Source organism: Glandiceps talaboti, chromosome 15 (genome assembly GCF_964340395.1).
Source record: "Glandiceps talaboti chromosome 15, keGlaTala1.1, whole genome shotgun sequence".
Classification (NCBI taxonomy): domain Eukaryota; kingdom Metazoa; phylum Hemichordata; class Enteropneusta; family Spengelidae; genus Glandiceps; species Glandiceps talaboti.
In genome coordinates, this window is record NC_135563.1 from 11,372,924 (window position 1) to 11,397,162 (window position 24,239).

Sequence of the window (24,239 nt, forward strand, 5' to 3'; positions counted from 1 at the left end):
TCTCTCTCTTTCTCTCTCTCTCTCTCTCTCTCTCTCTCTCTCTCTCTCTCTCTCTCAGTATTTATCTCTTTTTTTTGGTGTAGAACTGACTTTGCAATGTTATAGGTCACTAATTGTATGATACACTGGGAGAAAGGAAGGCAGGGAGTGAGAGAAAGCTAAAAAACTTTAGTCCATCCTTACCTTCAATTTCTGTATTATTCAAAGACTCCACAGACAGTATCCTGAGTCCAATTGATGACAACTGAAGACAGATAGTTCTTGATGATTGGTCAACTAACTGTTCATCACAGATGTTTAAAACTGCATCCAATGTTGGTCTTTCTCTGATAGACTCTAAACCGAGACGAGTCAACAGGTCACACAGCTGATCACTTATCTCTAGTTCTAAAGTATCTGGAAGGTTGTACTCAATTGAACTCCATAGGGTATTTCCAAGTGAATACAAATGACCCTACGAGAAAAAAGAAAGACAAATTAAACATTTTGTACCAAGGAGTCTAGTATCATGTGTACCAGTGGATCAAAACATTGCATTCATTTCAAACTTACATTCCAAAGTAACTACTGTCCTACTTTCATAATTATACAATAGGTTCTAACCTTGTCATATCGGTTTATTTTGGACATCTCTCAAATTCAAATAACCTACCTGTATGCTACAATCAGAAGGTAGGGGTGTGTATAGTGTAGCAAATGATAACAAACATACATTTGTATCCTGTACATATAGCTGATTTCTGGTAGTCTTCTACTACCAGGCTACATGTATATGAAATACATGTAAATTTATGAAATATTGACAGCTACCTTATATTACAAAAAGTACTTCCACAAATATATTTACATTATAATCAGAAATAAAACATTTGCTGTATTGATTTCTATCATTCATTTCTGGGATCAATAATCTCCCTTCAATTCAATTCTCCTTTAAAAATAATCTGCAAAAGGCAGTATTTTATCAATATTACTTTGACATTAGAGTTCATATACACTAATAATGAGCAGGGGATTAAATTTTTTTGTATACTTGGCAGGAACAGAGAACAATAATGGGTAGAATTAAAGACACATACTAGTCTGTAGTATGTTACAGTCTGTAAGATTGGGGGAGAAATACGGTAGGATTAGACTCCTATTAAAGCAATTACCAATAACATTGAGATGTACTACAAGTTGTACTCTGTGAGTTTGATGTTTCCAGAGTATTATTTAAAGTACCCACTTGAAATCCTCACGAACATGTTCAAGAGTTTAAAAACTGAGATAAGAGTGTATGCAGTCCAAGAACATATGACAAAAACAACCTACAACAACATATTGCATTTTAACAGCACACTATATATTTAACTACATCATGTATAATACAATGTACATGTCAGAGTTCAGAGTTCAAAATTTATGTGGACCACAACTAAATTTTGAATCAACTATCATTTACTGTATCTAATATCACCTTTTGCCTTTTCAAAACAATAAGCAATGGACCATTAATGGACTATTTGAATCAGGTGGTCCAGACCTAAAATTCAGTGAATGGTCTTTTGGCTCAAGATCACTGCTAATTTCAAACCCTGTTATCTGTACATAGTTATGACAGCATTAATCTTATATCTGTACGTTACAAGTATTACAAGTATCAATGAATATATAACTAAACACAAACACTATTGAGTTCAGAATCTACTGAATATATTTGTTAACAACTGTATAGAACAGAACGAATCTATTCAATGTGAAGTCATGACTTTCTACGTTTCATTAGTAACCTATAGGATTGGTATATAAACTCTGTGAGTAGACAATCATACCGAACACTGATAAATGCAGCGCCGAAGTAGCTGTTTACGACGACGGGAGTCAACTCAATAATGAAACCACAGACAGCATACCACTACAGATACCAACCAAACAAGACATACATTGTACATGTACTACGATGTTGAGTAGCTCTAATAACAAGGTGTCACATATTCAATACCTGAGAACATTTGAGAACCGTCACACCCCCTCTGGACAATATACCACACCTTGGAACATAATACAAAGTACCCACTTCAACAGGACGGACACCCAAGGCATGCCATTTTGGTCACGAAACCAGCTTTTGTTGCAAGATGGTTAACCAACCATACACGCCCTGACATCATACCGATTTTGATTTAACAGATGATTGCATATGTGGTTTACTGGTTATGTTGTTTTGGTGGCTGTTTTATAGCTTTACAGCCAAATCGTCATGCTTCAATTAAAACGGAAACAAGTCAGTGAAGACAGAAGAGTCATTTAACTTCACACACTTCAAAACAATCCACACATGATAGACTGTTTCAAAAGACTTTGACTACCAGTTTAAAAAAGAGAACTATGAGGTTAAATCAGTGCACATTTACCTGTGTGTACCAGTTGTCTATTTGAAATACTTTCAACAGGCAACAACTCCCCAATACTAGACCTAGATTGTATCCTTTAATGTAAGAAAAGCAAATAAAGGTCGGCTTTTGTAGGACTTCACTGAAGGCAGTGATAAAAAGCTATTTTATGATGTGACCGGCATAGAAATGATCACAATCACTGGATTGGGGCTTTACAGAACCCAAACAAAGACGATCACGATAAATCCCCTATAGCAGGACCAACCGAATACAACTGACTGCCTTAATACAGTTAATACAGTCATTATAGTAAGTTGCCAACAGTATGACTAACTTTAGCATTTGCATGATAATAGTTGTAGTTTCCAGTAGTGTTAAAAACACTGCTTTCACCAACCACTGACAAAATTTAAACTCAGTGAATCTACTTAACCGATATTAAACCAGTAAAAGTCACTCCACACCAAGAAGTTTTGAAAGGTATTGGGGTGTTAAATTACATGGTGTATGTATAGTGAAAATCAAGAACCAGTCATACATACTATTCCTTACTTTACAGCATTCACAACTGTGTTTGCACCCAGGCTTTACACATTACACAGTTGTTCATATATTTATTGTTTCTATATACTCATCTCCTTCTATGTATACACCTTGTCAAAAGCCAAGAGGTGTTTGATGATTGAAATATTGCCTGATCTTTGCCCCTCTCGTTGGCTATATGCAAGCAATGGCAGGCTAGATGGTTGATTTTGCAAAATGATATGCACAGTGTAACAGATATGGCATTGTTCTTCAGAATAAAAGCATTCCAATGAAGTCTCCACTGAACCCCCTCCAAATAAGTATTACATTAATTTGAACTTAAATAGTTTTCTTCACACTAAATATAATTAATCAACAGGTTGCAGTATTTTGATATGCTTTCATGTAATTTTTTAACATGCACTAGCTGTAACTGGGGTATAATTTTTTCAATCAGATAACTAACAATATATTCACTGATCAAGTTAAAATACCAATAATTAGACATTGTACATGTTAATTAGAGGTCCATTTTATCTATATGTAGTATAGTAATAAGTTGAAATCATTATTCATCGAGGTGCTGATTTTTGGGTACGGACTCAAAAATCATATTCAATTGAATATATTGCACCATACTCTGTGTACTGCTACACAAATATCTTAAGCTATATAGGTGATTCAATACTGTTCAGGATTTACAATTTACAATATTATAATTAAGTCATTGTATCTGAAAAAAAAATGTGTCAAAAATGTTCTAGTTGCAGCTAGTCCAATAATAATCTATTTTCCATTTTGAGGTAAAAAAAAGACACTACATTTAGTACATAAAATAAGTAGGGGTATTTTACACATGTACAGTAATATTTCAGACTAACATATACTTGTAACACATAGTAGGTGGTTTGACAATTGAAGTTATAAAACTATACACAACTCAACTATTACTGTCTAGTATTTATACCCATACTACACTTTTAGACAATAAACACTGATGTGATATCAGTACAACAGAATTATTACCAGGCTGTAGTATTTCTGATGTCTGTTAACACTATTATATATATGAGAATAGAGGGGTGTGTTACAGTGACAAGATTGTAACTTATACAGTCCGTTTCATGTTAATATTCATTGGCTATGTTTGATACAAACACACAGAAACTAATAACAAAAGTGTACATGTGTGTTTTCATGATTTCCAAGAATACATGTACAGTACAATTATCTTTTACTTCTACCGTAGTAAGCCATGATGCAAGTTTACCCAAGCTCTCCCTTTCTGTTACTGGCCATCAAAACTCTGGCAAAAAAAACCCAACAACAGTACACTGATGCTCAATATACTCTGAAGGTCATGGTACATGCACATGGCACTAAAAAGCTGTAAAGATCAACAAGAAATATTGCCTGTTACATGCAATTCACAAGAACTTGAATTATACATTTACCTGTAGATTTCCTACATTATCCACTCTGGCACACACCCTTAAACACGTAATACAAGTTTACACATCAACCCAACTATCTTTGAAGTTCATACATACCGTCCATTTTACTATAACTGTTCTTTTCAGGTAGTGTCTAGTGGTAAAGTGAGGGGATTAGTGAATGAATAGAATAATCTTCACAACCATTGTTTGTCAACCACAGTTCTGAATTATATACCAAAGCTGAGTGGGGAGGCAATCTATATTTGGAAGGATCCACTATTTGTGTCACCACATTAATCAATTCTATTGATTGGGTTTTGTTTTTTTTTGGTTATAAATGTCTATTACTGCCTGGACAAGCTGAAATAAAGGGAGCTGAAGTACACTTCAATTTATAACCAGGAATAACAAACCATGATATGGCATGATATCACCAACAATGACTGACTGAGATTAAAGTTGGAACACTAAAGGCTGGCTGCCACTAAATCTTGAAACTGCTGATGTTATTAAAAACACAGCATCTCGAGTTAGTACAAATGCTTCTTCAGGTGGCTAAAACATATCAAGTGATATGGTGAAATTCATTACAATGTCTAAAAGCAGTTGTTATCTTTCACTTTCCCTCCACATATTTATACCATAATACATCTGCATGATAAGATTTGCCAAGGACTTCTGACAGTTGTAGAAATATAAAATTCCTCACAAGTCTTTGAGTTGCAAACACAGTGATGTACCAACACTTGCCAAGAATAATGTCAACATTAATCTTGCGATCTCTACCACATTTATAGTAGTTTTACTTCAAGAAAGTGAAACAAATGTCTGCCAGCCTCTGATCGAATTGAATACCTAGCAAGTGATACTATACCACAATTAAGAAAAATTCACAGGTTCCCAAACCTTCAATTACACATTTTAATGGCCAATATGTACTTAGTATTTGGTGTATATCGGACATCATCATGATAAAGGTTTTGTATACAAGAACTTTCTTTTTCAGGTGTGCAGTTAATACCTTATTATTAACAGGTGTATATTGATTTTATTTTCAAGGATAATCGACAGTGTCTGTACTTTATAGAACACATTGTTTGTATATTTGTACTGTTTATTTTATATGTTTATTTATGGTATAAATCTACATCGTTTTTTTCCCTTAAATAATTACCAACACTATTGTCACCAAACTTTGCATAAACACAAAAGACATGCACAAATACAAATGCAGAAACTTGATATTTTCAATAATACATAATCACACGCATGATGAACTTCACAATTAGTGTCACAGCGTCATCGAACCTTGCCAACTTTAAGATGCAAGACACTATTGATAGTTTTGCTTTGTTTCAATTTCAAATAAATATGTGTAATAGTGTAGCAGTGGTCCAGTGGTAGCCTCAGAACAAAAAATTACTTCTGTGTCATACTATGCTTAAAAGAGTTACTCAAAGTATAGCATTTATTTGTAAAAACCTTTCAGTAGTAAGTCTTCGATGACAACTTTATGGTTGATTGAAATACCCACTGGAGTGTAGCTAACTTTTGGAATATATGAAAGATTTTAAAATTAGGGAATGAGCATAGTTTTATAGTGGGTGGGGGGTGCAAGCAAGGAGAAATATTTTGGTCAAAATTTTGCAATTTGTAGATGACTGCTCCTGGAGTTAAAGTTGGTTCAAATCATGAGCAAAATATTTTGTGACCACTCCTTCCTTTCAGACATCAGAATTTTGAGGGCCCCACCTTAACAGCCCTAATTCTTCTGTATCTCCCCCCCACCTATTTCCTCCTCTGCCAAAATAGTCCTCCCTTCACAACCACATGCCCCCCCCCCTTAATTCTGCTCGTTCCCTTACTTTGAAATATGCTTATTCCCTTAGTTTGAAATAGACCATACCAGTCTGAAAGTAAATGTACTAGTAGTCAGGAATATTTGGAAATATGAAAACATTGGGTTGTTGTTCCTGGCTAATGGTTCTTAAACTCCCTAGTCCTGCCATGATAATGTATTGACTCTACCTGTCCAGCGATAACCAGCTACAGTTACTATACATTCAAACAACAATTACACTTTAGCTATTTCCATGCTCATTACACAGTAGTCACGGAATCCACATTTCTAACACCAACTTGAATTGGTATACAAAGAGTCTGTCATCACGCCCCAATCCATGAGCGTGAAAATAGCTACAAATAGACTGGAGTTACATACTTTTTTACCACAACAATAATTATTTCTTGCATATGTGTCACACTCTTGCAAATGTGTGATTCACTACATACTCAAGACTCTCTCACAGTCCTCGGAGTACCGCATCACTAAAAAGGCTCTTTTGTATATACATCTACTGCATAATTGTACTCAAATACCCTTGTACTGTGCATCCTCATCGATGTAACTCGAGACATCGCAAGAACACAGAGCATCACAGTTACATGTCAACAAATGATAAGTCCTATGTAGTCATGAGGGTCCACAGTACAAGGATATTCTAGTACAATTATGCGATAGATATCAGTACATTCAAAACAGCTAATAGGGATGCTCCCGAGGACTGGTGAGAGAGTCTACCTACATACCTACTGTATTTAATACCAATGTACATGTAATTTGTACACCAGTCACTAAACAATTCCCAATTTTTGACATGAAAAACTCTTAGTTTGAAATAAATAACGTTAACATGGAATATCTGGACATCATATTTGCCAGATAGTATCAAAGCATAGCATATGACATAATCTGACATGCATCTTAAATATCTTGTCAGTCAGTCACATAGTCCTTAATAAAATCTCTTGTGTTTTAAATCAATCTCTCAATTCAAATAACTACACATTACATTACCGACTGCATATATAGAAACTTTGACCACTTTTGAATGTTCAAAGCAGCCACACTCAATGTTTGACATTTCCACTGTCACTGTCTGAACTAACACTAGTCCAAATTTGATCTTTTGATCTTCGCGATCACTATCCTTACCTGCATGCGTTATTTTTTTTCCCTTGCATGAAACTGACTTTACAAACTTCACTGGTGAATTTACCGTAGTGACAATTACACATATGGTACAGTGAATTTTCACATATTCAGGAACAAATTACACCAAATCTATGAGGAAACCACTTGAAGCAGACATACTACCAGTAGTCTCCTTGTTATCCTAATGTCAACATGTACCTGATCAATGCTGACTACCTATACAACAGGAGGGGGTCAAAGGCAAACAATAGGGTAATTTGCATTAAAATAGTAATTTGCATATGATCCCAAACACTAACAGTTAAGTCAATAACCAGTAATTAACAAAGAAAGTGAGCCATCATGATACCTGATGTCAGAGGGCAGTCAAGATTTGAATTTGAACTCAACAGGCAACGTGACAAAATAATCTTACAGTAACAAACAAAAAATACATTTATCACTATATTAAAGTATTGCTATTATTATTTATTTATTGCATCCCTTTTAGTATGGCCTAGCCTAGAGTCAAGTCGAAGGTTTTCAAGGACTTGATTTGGAAACAGAATCTTTTCTGAAAGCAATTTCTCAAATTCATTGAAATAAGAAGTGCATTACTTTGTGTACTGAGGCAACGCCAATCTACTCTGATACTTCTAAATAGACTTTACCAGAGGCAGAAATAAACTCTGCTGATTCCACTACAACTTGCTTATTGTGAAAAAGGACATGAAAATGTACCACCAGACTCTGAACGAAAAATATACAGGATCTATACCAAGCACTATTAGTTGATTTATATGCAGAAAATTATTCTAAATATTATAAAGCTTCTACCATTGTTTTTAATCACCAGCAGTGATTCCTCCTGGATAGATGGTCAACTTTTCATTTGAGCATTCTCTAATAATAAGATTGATAAGATAGGAAACACTTACATATACCTTCACAGCATCTGAATAATGGTAAACGGTGATCTTCTCCCAAGATGCCCTAAACAATTGTCTGTTTTTGGATCATACATGTACATGGCTGTTTTGAATTTGGGGCTGCACACCCCTTGTCTGTACATTTGGGAGTACCCCCTCCTTCCAAGTAATGCACTAAAAATGCAACTGTTGATGCTACATGTATGCCTATATTACGTACATGTATACTCCTTTGATATTGTACCATTTCCTGTCTTTATCAATCCAACTCACCAAGAACACCAATTTTACTATCAAATTTCACATTTCAAGCAATATATCTATATGATCTTTTATGTCTACTCTCACTTCAATAACCTGATATTTAATATATCATATAAACTTCTATTTCAATAACCTTGCAATATGATATTTCATATAAACTTCTATTTCAATAACCTTGCAATATGATATTTCATATAAACTTCTATTTCAATAACCTTGCAATATGATATTTCATATAAATTTCTATTTCAATAACCTTGCAATATGATATTTCATATAAACTTCTATTTCAATAACCTTGCAATATGATATTTCATATAAACTTCTATTTCAATAACCTTGCAATATGATATTTCATATATTAGCAAACTACAATTTCACACTCATTGATTTCCTGAATTCAGCTGATAGTATGTATACATGTTTCATTTTAGTGTGTTAACAATCAGTGTAGGTCCACCCACTCACAAGATCACATGTTCACTATATCTGCAAATGTCAAACAACCAATCTAGATGCAATATGGCAGGAACTTTATCATATCAAGGTTATACATCTAATTCAGCTTATCTTAATGCTATAGTCAAATCTATTATACAGTACCACATTTTATTATTTTTGTTTTGTCATTTTTTATTACCTACCCCCAAAACAGTTGCCATTCCTGTGTATGGTTACACATTTTATTAAGCTTATGCTATGGGTAAATCTGTTGTGTTGTACTATATTTTACTTCTGTTTTTTTTTCTTCAATTTCCCCATCCCCCACATACATAATACATAATACATACATACATACATACATACATACATACATACATACATACATACATACATGTCATACATACATACATACATAGAAGTGCATAAGGAACGGTCTGTCAATAAATGCAATCCGACGTTTTGAATGTACACATGTATAATCACATATAAAGAAGGCAAACTACATTTTGTATGCTAACTGTACATGAACTTGGTGCTTTTAACAATGAGAATCACTAACAAACTCAGTCTCATCACAAAAATTCCATGATTTAAGTCAAATTGAATAATGGGTAAATATGTCAACATTTTGTCACTACAGCCTCAATATTAAAAGTGCCATTACATAGTTAAGTGTTCATATAGGAGAAATAACTTCTAAAATATTCATCAAAAATAAAACTGAACCGTTACTTGCGATCGTTACTAGGTATTGCTGCCTCACAAAGCAGGAAATTAAAATGTAGCATACTGACCACCACTCATACAAATCTATATATTGTAAGCAAGGAGGCTGATCCAAATATTGGAATTTTGGCTTTATGTACATCCAATGATCTACAGCCTATAAAGGGGGGAAAAAATATACGCAATAAAACATTATTCATTTCAGAAAACTTGCAGAACAATGACTGACCACAAACATTTAATATAACAGGATCCTAGCAAATAATGGTGACATACACTATCATCTGATAATGGATTCATTGACTTATTAAAATTTGTGTAATAATTCATCCCACTGAGACATTCCCAACACAGACTCATGGATTGATAAAAACCCTGTTTATTTGTGGTCAGATATTTAGCTAAACGCTTGCAGTAAAATAGTGATTTAGTATATGTGATTGTTTCTTTTTGCATTAAAAGTTGTCTGAGGGTGTGTAATAAATGTCATGTTGCATGAGTGAAACACCAAGCCTACATCATTTTAGCTGTACATCTACAACGTACACTGAAATCAATCTACACGCAACAGTAAAACCAGACGGGTCTTCCTGTCATAGAACATTTGCTGACACCTTATATGGTCTAGTGCATTGAGATTATTACTCACACAAAGGAAAGAACATAAAACTGTTACTTGAACAGATGTGTGTAATTAATTCTCACAACCAAAGCGTACAGTGTCGACTGCTACAATTACATTACAAGAAGTACATTATTAGTATCAGATTATACTGTATTTCCAAGTCAAGAAAAAGTGTGACTGCATATATAAAAATGTATGAAGTCATCTCAATCATCTGTTTTTAACATACAGGCATCAACAACTTCAGGAATGTACCTTCAAAATTTGCATGGACTGCGTACAGAAGCTGAACTGAGCTCTTTAACTAGACCAAACTACTTGAGAGTAAGACGATGACAACACACTTACAACCATCTCAATCACAGAACAATGTTGGATAATACTGTTTCACGTATCTAAAGCATTACATATGAATCTATTTTGATACATCACTTAGTTTTCTTACGAGTGGGTAGGGGGGTATATGTAATTCACATTAAAGGTTTTGACATAAAACTACAGTATGCAACACTTGACCACTAACAATAGTGTAAGATAGCTGGTTAGATCTCATTGTTATTGTGTGTACATATATAGGTCTATGCATAAATATGTTTACTTCACTGAAGCTTTGTCATTTAGAAGTCAGGTACAAAGCTAAGAGAAAATAGTTTTTGATCTGTATAACAGGTATACTATATACACCTGGTAGGTGGTCCTTGATTTTCTGTACATCTAGTACATGTACCGTGATTTAAAATGACATGTACACACACACACATACATACATACACATGCACACATACATACACACACACACACACACACACACACACACACACACACACACACACACACACACACACACACATATACACACACACACGCACTTGAACAAGCAAACACATAACCAGTTACTGTACAAATGTACAAAATTTGCCCCTCCAACCTTCTAGAATCTGAAAGTTAACCCTACCTTTTGCGATACTATGGCCAGCCACTGTGTAACTCTCCTTTACCTGGCATAAAATCTAGGGTTTGGCACAGGTTCAAAAACATCCAACCTACTGACTAGTTGACTGTATCTGCACTAACATGTAACTGTGTCAGAGCATGTGTATAAGGTTTCCGAACGCCAACATAACCATAACTACAAAGTTAAGGAGTCTATCTTGGAGTATATGTCGTTCTTTCACTAAGGCCCTCTAGAGTTGTAACAAAACAACCACCTGTTAAAAAAACTGTTCTGTACTATTATGTTTCAAACAAGAAGTCGCTAATAAGAAGGTCTCCCCATTGGGCTAATTAAGTTGGAATACCCTTGATTATACAGGAAACTAATACTCTGACAACAAATAGCAGGAAATGCCATGGATTCAAATTAATTAGGTATATCTAATTAGTCATAAACATAAACTCATTATAAATCATTTCACTGCCTTCCATGGAACCATATGAATTCTCAGCTTCAACTTAATTATCTATTTAGTGATCTTTAGGGAACTAATTAACTTTCAGCTGCAGTTGTTAATAGTTAGTCTATAAAATAATTGGTTTGTCCATTTCTGTACTAATTATTAGATTTTCTTCGGATTTGGTTCTTTATACATGTATGAAATCCATACTTTGATATGACTCATGAGATACGTGTAATAAGTACATAGGCTGACTGTCATACTATAGCACCTTATTTATCTGGATTTTGTTGTACTTCTTATTGCTGTTGTTGTTGTTGTTGTTGTTGTTGTTGTTGTTGTTGTTTACATTTTGAAACATGGAGGATTCATGTAATGTAAATGATGTAATGTAGACTGGAACATTAGCTGTAGACTAAACCTCCCAGAGTCCCATTACTGTTAAGTGTATATGTGTCAGTAAAGTACTTTTGTATCTCTTATTAAGTGCAAGTGATAGCAATGCATAGTGCAGCTAATTAGATGTTATTTGCCAAAATTTTTTTTTTTTGGTTCAGCCAAGGAAAATACAAGTACATGTAATGTAAAGGTTCTTTGTCTCTACGAGTTACTAGACAAGTAGAGACAATACCCTTAGCTCACAAGTATTTTCTGACTGAATGAAGAAAAATATTGGAGAATAATATAATCGTTCCAGCACCAGTAATATCAAAGAAAAATTGTGGAAAGTAATGGTAACTTTGAACATTTTGACTCATATTTCAACACAGCAGAACCAGTGATGTAGACACGCATTGTCATGACATAGAACGACCATATATTCTATATTTATGGCTTATGCATGGTATAATGATGACTCTCTCAGTCTGTACTTTGCACTGCTATGAATATTGATGACAAATAGTACAGCAATGTAGAGTAGAAAGATATAAATGACTTGACTGGCGTGATCAAGAATATGATGTCTTGACAACACGAACATAGAAAGACGTAAATGACTTGTACATATATAGTTTCCTGGAGATCAAAGAATGACTATAATAGAACTAAATCCAGTGTCCAAGCAAGCCTCCATTGTTTGGATGACACATGGGGTCAGAGGTCACATAATATATGGACATATCAAGTCACACAACATGCCTCCCCTACACCAAGGTGTCTATTATCAACAAGGCTATTTCAGCAGTTTTCACTTTTATTGTCATACTGAAATAACATCTGTTGAAACCTACCAAGTCTTTATGTGCACTTCCTCTTGGATAAAATAACAGGACATGAAGCATAAAAAGGTTTAGAAAATACAATGATAAATTAGGTGGCATATAAAGGTTTAGAAAATAATGGTCTGAATGACAATTTTGTTTCTTAATTAGATTGGCTGTTGTGCTAAAGATCCAACACCTACATGTATGATTTTATTACAGCCAGCAATATCCTAATGAAATAAGTTTCAATGTCATACTTGTGGAGTTGCTCAATCACATCCTGGACTATAGATAAGCAACAATAGACATTTATATATATAATAATATACATTTTGTGTATATATATATATATATATATATATTCTTTCTCAATTCTGAACATTTCATATTCTGAAAACAGTCAACTTCTAGAAAGCTAATTACTGGGTTAGCCTAGTATCCAGCCATTTGGGGAATTTGCTCTCACTTTTCCCCTACAATGCCTGCCATTTTTCTATAATGTATTTTCAAATACATGGGTCAACGCCCAAAAATCATGTTAATGTCTTACCTATGGACAAAATTGACCTCTAATTAACATGTACAATGTCTTATTATTTGGTCTTTTAACACTTTTCAGTGAATATATTGTTGGTTATCTGATAAAATATAAATAAAACCCCAGTTACAATTAGAGATATGATTCTTGGCCTACAATCTAGTTCTTGAAAAGAGAAGAAGCAGCAATACAGCAATTTGGTCTATTCTGTTTTGAATAAACTTTGTTCATTCTGTGAAACATTTAAATTTAGAAGCCATTACAGATGGTTATTCATAATTAACGAATCAGTAACTATAAAATTGGCCTGAAATTGGCATATTATATTTTGAAGTTTTATCAATACTAACTGCAGATCAGACAGTCTAACACGTGTAACATACCAGTCTGTTTTTTATAATAAGGCCTAAAAAAATTGTTTGGTTCCGGTTACCCGACCCCACCTAGTTTTTCACCGCTGACTCTAGTCAGTTACTTACGTATTCCAGGAAAACATAATAAAATTGCGAAAATTGTGAGTCTCACAAGAAATAGTGGATGCAAAACTGACATCAACTTACAAAGACAATATACAACTGTTCTTCCAATCTGTAATGACTGTACATCTGATGAGAAGTAACCAATAACATAGAGACCATATGGAAAACAACAGAAAACATAACTACCTGAACTAGACACTCACATATGAAAAAAAAAATTGAAAAATAAAATAAAAAATCTACCTACCTCACCTATTCTAAAATTCAGAACAATATTTTTTTCGACCTAAGATAACTTTGAAGTCTTCAAATAAATATTTTGGCTGTGTGTGACAGTCAGATACATCATTCATTACAAACAGAATGATCTTTGTACCCAAATGATGACCACATTGATGTTATCTTAATATCCAATGTTTTGAACATACCAATACCTTCACAAATGAACACATCGATACCATGACAACCATACCATATATGTCTATTTCTGCCTAGAACTTTGGCAATGAAATAAGCTGGATTGTTGTTCCGTGTAACAACCTGACCAAAGTTAACAATAGTACCAGTATATCCATCACGATTACAACGATATCAATGGTTTCATACATGTAGATTTCACTCCAGACTTTTCTGATTGCAATCTATTCACAACTAAAGTTCAAATACATTTAAAATTTCCCAATAGCTTTAAAAAATTGCTGGCAGGGTAAACCACTGTCAAAGAGTACAAATATAGACATAGGGATTACATGTAACTTGTCAATTTTCAACTGAAATCTAACCCACAATTCTCGTTACTTTGATATTTTCCCATAACACTGAAAATAACTGCAATTTTAGTCCAGACACCTGTCTTGGTCTTGGTCTTATTATCTCAAGAACTTATATATAGGTTGGGAAGTTGGGATAGTACAGGTAAGACCAGGAAAACTCTCTGGGTTACTAACAGTACAAAAACACTGGATTTGGCCTCACCAATTTCAAAAGTTCAATTTCACCAACATAATTTCTGAACTGAAGTCAGAACTGAAGAACTTTAGTGAGGGAAAATCTTTTCTCTAAAATTTAGACGTAGTGAAGATATGCCAACTGTTCAAGTAACAGGCAGTGACATCAAGGTATGCCAATTTTATACCTGTACTTGGCAAAAAGTAGTGAAATCTAATGAAGACGTAAATGTACTGTTCCTCATACCTGCACTAACCACTAGTAGTGAAACATAATGAAGACGTACCGTTTTTATACCTTTACGAGCCACAAGTAGAAACAACAGACACAATGGCCGGCTTCACAACTTCATTTCTGACTCTACTGACTGTATAAAGTGTTGACACACCAGTTGTTGAAACTTTTGAAATGTTCGCACAAAATGGTGATGTATTACGATCCGCATTTATAACCTTACTTAGACATACTCTAAGTGAACAATGCATTTCCTGTGATTGCTTTTATTGAAGGATATATTACCTTTGATCAAAGTTTGTGATCACAAGACAACTATAGGGAAATAGGATGGGCTCCGACTGTTGTGGTCGGTCGGACACTGACATTGTTACAATAGCCAACAATTGACATTGTATATAGTTTTGTTTTGTACACAACAATATAAAAAGACAATCAAGTCCTTGGTAATGTGGCTGAAAGGAGCTAAATCTTACCTTGACTGAGTTCCCAAACTTCTCGTACTCTGGTGGTAGGTAACGTTGGTCTGGAGTCACTATAAAGGAACAGAAGACAGACTTTGATTTAGTGTTAGTGTACACAGCTGATAAACTAGCAACCAGTGAGTGCATAGCATAGTTGTCAGGACGTACCTGTATCTTGCCCCCATGATGATGTCAGAGGCTATGGATAGCCTGTAACTTGCCCTTATGACTGGGTCAGAGTTTTTGTGTAACCTGACGAAACGTCAACAAAGCCACAGTAAGAAGGAAATAGATGTCAATTATACAATTCCCCCAACAAAGATTTGTTCCTGTTGTTTTCAAAATTATATGATGTTCAATTTGACAACATGCCATTGTCCATTTTGATCCTTGGAACCATGAATAATGTTTTCCGCAACGTTCTTTCTCTGTATAAAGCTATTGACATTTTTTTATAATGTGGGCCCATATTACAGCAATTGTTGAAGCAAGGTATTTTATTGAATTGTGACTGTTGTCATGGAGATTTCACACCTACGCACACACAAACACACACACACATACATACATACAAACACACACACACACACACATACATACACACACAAATACACATACACATACACATTCATTCATAGTCTATCAATGTGTCAAATTACTTGAAAAATGATACAATGACCAACGTTGAGCAACAATCAAACCTACATTCGAACTCAAGTAAATTGATAAAATATGAAAACTCTATTCTTTGGTCGTATTTCTCTGTCGGATTGGCAAATTAGACAACATAAAGTCCAAATTAAACGCATCATTTTAGAAAACAAAAATACATTGTGTGTACAGTGTTTTTGCTAAGGTTTGGGAACCCCGGTAACAGAAAGGGGAAAAGAGGTAAAACTGGTAGTGCTTCCCATGCAATGTATCATAGTTTAGGTGGGGAACCCCGGTAAAATGATGTGGGAACCCCGGTAGATTTTACCTACTTACCGCCCTTAAATAAAACACTGGTGTATGTACATTGTATATTGATACATGCAGGTATCCAAATATCATACAACCTGCAGACATTTTTAAGTGTTAAGATTCTACAAACAAACACATTGGTCTACTACTACATGTACCTTGTCCTAGCTCTCACATTTGACACCATAATTTCATTTTGGGCCATTCAAACATTCTATATTTTATCATCAAAATATGAATATAGATTCGACCTGATTTTGCCGTTCTCAATATGGTCACTGCCACAGTAAACTTGCCTGAGTGGCCATACAAAATTTGATAATATGCTGTTGAATAAATCTGTATAGGGTCTCCAAGTTCAAGAAAACATTTACATGTACATGATGATTTTAATAATTACTAAAATTGTTTTTAGATAATGCTATTTTGATGAAAATATTTGCAGTATGCTACTGGCAGTAAAAGGTCCAATGACACTAACAAGTTACAAAGCCAAAGATTGTTGATAGTTACACTTTTCATTTCATACTCTCCATTTTCTACCACAGAGGGCGGCATTCATCACAATCATTTGTGTACACCTCCGCACTATAATACTATTGCAGTTCAAACCCATACAACTAGGTTATTATAAATATTCCACAAGCAGTGACACATTTGGTAATTTTGAAAATAAAAATTTCACACATAAATCTACTCAATAATATTACTTTACACTTATTATTTTGCTACTTGACCAGTGAAAATAGTTTTTCAAAACATGATGCTTCAATCCGGTGACAACGAAACATTTGGCAATAAAGTATTTTGATAAGTAAACATGTATTGTACAGAAGTGTTTGTAACATGGTACACCACACATGGTAACATGCACTGATTCAATTCACAAGCACTTCAGTTTTTTATCAAAATATTTGTTTTGTACACATGTACATTGTACATTGCATTTTGTATCTGAGCTTAAGCCAGCTTGTCTTTGGTAACAAGACTATTTACAAATATGTTGTTGGTATGTTGTTTTCATCACATCGTCACTTTATAAAGAATGAAATTTTTGATATTTGAATACTGTAATAAGCCAAAATACATCTGTAGGATATGACACAAGTAACAAGTTTGACAAGTCACCCTTCATCCTCTACAACTTTATTTAATTTTATAATTCACTAAAACGATACACGCATATCATTGTGAAAACAAAATATTATGTATCTAATAAAAGTTGTCAAAACTAAGTATACTTGTAGTTTCAATCTACAGATGACCTTTGACATCAGTTCGTATGCTATCTTTCTTTGGTACACTGTATTGGTGACCTTTGAGTCAACTTCATACAAAGGATTTCGATCATAAATTATTTTATTATCTCGTAATATTGTTTTCCTTCAATTAAAACATCTGATGAGTCTGTATATATACAAAATTCCATAAAATGTGTATATTTCTATCCTTCAACTGTAAAGAATATTCTCATAACTTTTTTCATTTCGTTCTCTATTGTTCCAACGCCAAATACTTTCCACTAATCTGCAAACAGTACCTCTTAAATAAACAGTTCATCTCCTCTGAATTTTTCAATGTTATACATTATATATTTTGAATATATTGTTCACAGTTTCAAGTATATATACATGTACTTAGGGACGATCACACAAATGTCACACAAGCTCAACAAATGAAGTTTGTTCGTTATGGGGGGAGGAGGTCTGGTGTTAGTGCAATTGCTTCTAACTTCTAACCACATTTCGACGGAAAACTTTCACTCTTTAAATGATAAAAGCTTTTGTATTTACTACTGAGATGTTGATAAGTTGATAAAAATTTACTTCTAATTTGAGATATGGTGCTGGGTTTCTGGTAGTATGTGTTTACAATCATGTTTTCACATTATACATCTATCGTAATGGTGTGACTGATACAGTTTTCATCATAGTTTACATCCTACATGTATATAAACACTTGATGTTGCACTTGTGAATGTTCGTTTAGGAGGAGGGGGGAGGTTGAGCTGAATGAACGATGTTCATTTGTTGAGCTTGTGCAACATAGTGCGATCATCCCTTACTTTGGAACAGTATATTGGAAACAAATGTGACATTTCAATATGTCCTACTATGTATCTTGATCATGCAATGATTTAAATATCCAGTATTAAACTTTTTAATGTCTCTATCCATCAACATCGGTCAGAGGGGACCCATCATAAAAACAGGATCCAAGGATATCAACTAACATCAATTTATGGTCATATTAATTCCGCCAGCTCCAGAGAAAGACTTTGTAGATGAATAAATTAAAATAATGACATCATTACATTCATCAAGGTTCATAGTAGACAGATGGAAACATTGCATTAGTTTCCGATTTACAAGAAATTTACCATTTTCAAAGTAACCATATTTTACTGTCCTTATTATACCTTTTCACATTTGTCAAATTTTCATTTTCTATTTATTAATTAAGCATTTCGTAAAAGGACGTCATTTTTATGGAAAACGGATGTACCATTTGTAGAGTTTTGTATTTATTAATTAAGCATTTTGTAAAGGACTTCATTTTTATTGAGAAAACGGATGCATCACAAATATCATTTTAAATATTCATATTATCGTACATCTGCTAGTCATTCAAATTAATATCGAAAAGTCCATAAATGTCATGGACTGATAAAATTTATACTACACAGACATTTCAACTACTAAATGTCACTTTTATGGAACAGGTGAATTTTTTACTAATACATGTCATATACATGTACTCAGAATGAAATCTAGTTCAACCATATTATGATAAAGGCTTGATATGCATAGGTACAATGTACTTATGCATTTTTATGTATCATCAGTGTGCTGTATCACCATAAGCCAATTTGATACGCTACTGTTGCAGTGTAATTTATGTGCCATCAGTTTGCTAGTCAACATGGTGCTCCTATACCTGTTGACTTTCTCTACAAACACTATCCTCGCCACGATGATCATAGTAATCATACATGTAGTGCGTATAGGCAACTAGACTGACAAAGCCCATGCCATGTAATATTACCCCCCCCCCCCCATCAGATTTTTTACGGACTGTATTTTCATTTTTCACCATATTTAATCACTTGTATTGTATGACATGTCACTAAGAAGTTAAATCATTTATATAAATCATGACATCTGAGCCTTACTTTTTGGACTTGAGGTGACTGAATATGTAAGCAAAATACATAACAAACTTGTTGCTGAGGTCAACAGTGAAACGGTTATCATTACAGAGAACAACAATGGGACATTATCCTTCAAATCTGAGAAAGCTAGCTGTACACACAACCATCATAAACCATGATTGAATTGCTGTAAAAGTGGTAATCACCCTTCTACCTGTATAGAGACACTGATCATTAGTGAAATGTTTTCACCTTTAACGTAGCAACAGTGAAGATCCAAACCACTCAAGTGTGAACACTACAACATTTTCTGTATTCATACAACCATGGTCTTCATACAAGCCTATTGTTCAGCCTTCAAATTCCTTTACGACTCTTCTCTTCACCACAGAGTTATAACTACCCTCAACCTCAGGTGAACACTACGCCTGTACTGTACATGTGGGCAATTGACAACAGAACTACTTGTAGGCTATATCAATCTCTATTGTTACTATCTTGTCAAGGCAAACCTACGTCATCAAGGCAAAAAACATTAAAATAATATGTCTTACAACACCACAGGTGAGATTTAGAACACCATATACTTTTTATACTTTCTCCTAAAGACACACAGATCAGTTACTACCGTATTTGACTCACTGCCTCAAACCAGACCACTTTCAGCTAAGTACATGAATAATTGTAAGTGACTAGCGATGTGTCTGCTAAATGAGAGACATTTTTTTTGTAAGTCAACACGATAAAAAAAGTCTGTTTTCCTGTGAGTCACCACACAGTAAGAGATTGGGGAACACCAAACACCAACATTTTGTTGGGTCACAAGCAACTCTGGTGCATCAAATTGGTGTAGAAGGCACACTGCCCTGGTGACATAGAATGATAGATACATGCAAATCACTCTATGTTTTAAATAACTAAGGGGTTGTATTTAAAATGTTAGCTAATATATAACTTAGGTGAATATAGTTTCCTATAAAGTATTGCATGGACACAGAATTTCAAAACCACTGGTTGAGACAGAATAATTAGGCTTCCCTTATAACAATGAGAGACATGCATACATGTATACATGCAAATGTTCAAAATCCCTCCTGGCTAAAAAGAAAAAAAAACTGGGAAGACTGCCAAAAACATATTGGTTTAATTGAATGTAAAAATAGTGTTCTAGTTTGACCTGAGTTTAGTGTATCAAAGCTTGTGATGAACATACACATTCTGACATTCATGGTGCAGATTTCCTAATCAATTGTATTTTTTAACAAGTCTTCATAGAACACATACTCCCTTGAAATACTTTACTTCCACGTGACATAGGTGGCATGATTTAAAAGAAACGGGTGACAACAAATAAAAAACTCTCCCTATATTCAAATACTTTACTTTTATGTGACAGGTGGCATACATTTAAAAGAAATTGGTGACAACAAATAAATACAACAAAGTAAAGTGTCTGTGAAATGCAAGAAAACCAGAGAACTAAACATTTGCTTCTCTTGTTGAAAGAGTTCAAATTTTACTTTTTTTGGCTTTTAGGGCGACGTCAAAAGATTGATGTTTACAAAAAACTTAATTGCTTTAGTTTGGGGGGGGGGGGGGGGGGGGGTTGGCCAAATTAATTTCTCAACCGTCAAAAACGATTTAACGTCATACTTGGCAAATTTAGTATGATTTCAAGGCTGCTTTTACCTATAACACTGCGTACACTCAGTCCAATTTATCAGGAGTACGAGGTTAAATGGTTTTCTGTTTTTATTTATAATTCAGTAGTATATTGGTACATTGTTTAAAAGTGGAAGTATACAGTATGAGTCTGAAACTATTTTCAATTTTAGGTCAGTTAAGTTAGATGGGGGGGGGGGGGGGGTCTGGGACCTAACTTAATAATATATTATATTGAACTTTTGATGTTGCCCCTTACACCTTGAATGAACATGGTGACTTTGATACCAGAATCAAATATACTTCACTATGACTTAAATTTATTCCACTGTCCTAATTCACCATGAATTGATACATTAAACTTCAAATGAACTATGACTGATGGCCGGAAATACCAATGCAACATCTGTTGGCTGGATTAATGTCATTGCATTTTATATTCACAATTTTGTTGTCAATACAGGATAGAATTACTTCTCTCTCTGATTTATTTTCTGGATTATCATACATGTATGTGCCACATTTCGTTAGCAGACACAGCATTTTTTCCAACCCCCGACTCTTCAAATTGCCAAGATTCCATCACAGTTTACAGACCAGATCCAGCAGTGCAAACATTCTATATTATAGAATATTGGCATTCACCATAGGAAGGCAAATGAAATACCTGACCTATTAATGACTGTAGACAGGCTTTAGTAATAAAATATGAAATATAATGCAAATCTCCTGTCAATCATTATTCATTTCTATATTTCTATATCATTATTACTATTGTTGATATTGTGTAAACACATATGTTGAAGTTAAATATGTCTAGTTCCTATACTGTATCATTACGATTTACATCTCCACTCACAGCAAAGTAAAAGTCCTTACTCTAGAAGTCCTGAGATGCATGAGATGCAATTTAACATTCATCCACAGCCACCCACACAGTCATTAACATCATGTCTTTGTAAGTCAATCACAAAATTCTACCCAACACAGTCCCTCATCAAGTTAGTGTTGGCACCACGTTGCCATCCAGACTAGCTCTAGCCTGGAGTTTTGCAATGAGTAACACCTACTAATGTTTTTCTCTTAGTCTAAGTTACAGTAGTCTGGATGTCAACATGGTTTCTAACTAAAGTACATCTAGTCAAAGTCCCTCAATCAGCACAAAAAGTTGTTCATCCAATCAGTGAACCCCAACTGCTATAGTGATGTAAACAGTGTATATAATGTAAGTAGCATCCTGAGCTGACAAATATATAATATTTGGACATTACATAACTGCCCCAATAAACACTAGCTTTATGAGGGACTGTGTTATTGGTTAGAATTTTGTGATTGATTAACAAAGACATGATGTTAATGACTGTGTGGGTGGCTGTGGATGAATTTCAAATTGCATCTCATGCATTTCAGGACTTCTAGAGTAATGACTTTGACTATACTGCGAGTGGAGGTGTAAATCATAATGGTAACAATATTGTATAGGAACTAGACTAAAAGTTACAGCAAATTCAACAGTACTTTCGATCTGCATCATTAATTTTGCCTAGAACAATATTTCATGATTCTTGAGGAATGTTTATAGTAATACAATAACAAGCTATTCTATAAACAACAATATGGTTTGAATTGGGTCAATAATCAGGGCTCCATTGGGCCATAGCCAGGACAATTGTCACGGTCTTTTGCTACAGATAACAAGACCCATTTTGATGAGCCTCTGGGCGAATTGAACCTGTGAAAGGTGAATTTACCAATCATGTTAACCATTTGATCTAGTTGCACACTGACAATCACTACTACATTGTACCATAGGTTCAGGATGTTTTTTAGGTGAGATACAAAAACATATGTTTGTGCCCTAAACGTCAAACAGATAACACAGGAGTCTATATGCGCTATGATCATCTCAACTCTATTATAGTGAAATGGATTTCTCTAGCACAGAATTCCATTCTTACCACCAACAATGATATGCTACTGGAGCGTTGATATAAACATAATGACATTATCGTGTCCTCACATGACTTACTTCCAAAATGCAGGTTGAGTTTGTACTAGTAAACTGAAAAAGTAACCAATAACAACCACCTGTCAGTGTGTGATAGATTACAACTGACATGCACTGTTCATCCTTTCCCCAGCAGGTGATTTAGCTAGATTTGAGATAGAATTTGTCTGTTTAACTATATAATAATCTTTATTCCCAGAAATACATATACATATATAACAATTCTACAATGTATAAAGTATTCAACATGGGAAAGGGAGACAAAAAATAGTTGTCTTTGCAACTAGTCTAGTCCGTCCTCTTTTACAATCTTAGGAATTAGGAATTACTAATTACTATATGTGTAAAAGATAGTGATCGTAAAAAAACAACTACCGGCACATGTATGTAGTAACTAGACTAATAACACAAACATATGTTAGTGCAGGTATACATGTATCTGTATATCTATACATCATCCAGTGTGATTTTTCCTAAACTGCTCTTTTGAAGATGATGCCAAGAACATAAATCAAGCTGCAAGTACCTACTTGTCTATGACACACTATCAAATAAGAAATTGGACCCTGGATGACATTATTTAACGTAATGACTGTTTGTACGTTTCTGTAAAGATGTCCAGGTTGTGTCAAAGAACACAAGTATCATTTCAAACTCTGTCAATGGTCTAAGTAACTATTCATGTGGGTTTAATAAATAATAATTAAACAATATAATATAATAATATACAAAGAATATTTATAATATGTCTATGACAGTGTGTAATTGCAGTGAATCCTTATCTCAATGGAATTCTGTTGTGTTTTTATTATTAACATTGTTAACATTATTAATTATGTACAAATGGTGTCCTTGTTATTTTGTATAAATAAATAATAGTATCAAAATACTG

General features: G+C 34.1%; 1 protein-coding gene across 2 annotated transcripts in view; it reads right to left on the reverse strand.

Moving 5' to 3' along the window:
* Nucleotides 1–24,239, reverse strand: part of LOC144446558 (kinase non-catalytic C-lobe domain-containing protein 1-like) — a 54,880-nt gene that overhangs the window by 24,474 nt on the left and 6,167 nt on the right. For both annotated transcript variants that reach the window (XM_078136350.1, XM_078136351.1), the window contains exons 2-3: nucleotides 15,576–15,634; nucleotides 184–454 (exon numbers count right to left, since the gene is read on the reverse strand). In XM_078136350.1, the coding sequence (XP_077992476.1) occupies nucleotides 184–454; nucleotides 15,576–15,634 (330 nt within the window). The remainder of the gene's footprint in view (nucleotides 1–183; nucleotides 455–15,575; nucleotides 15,635–24,239) is intronic.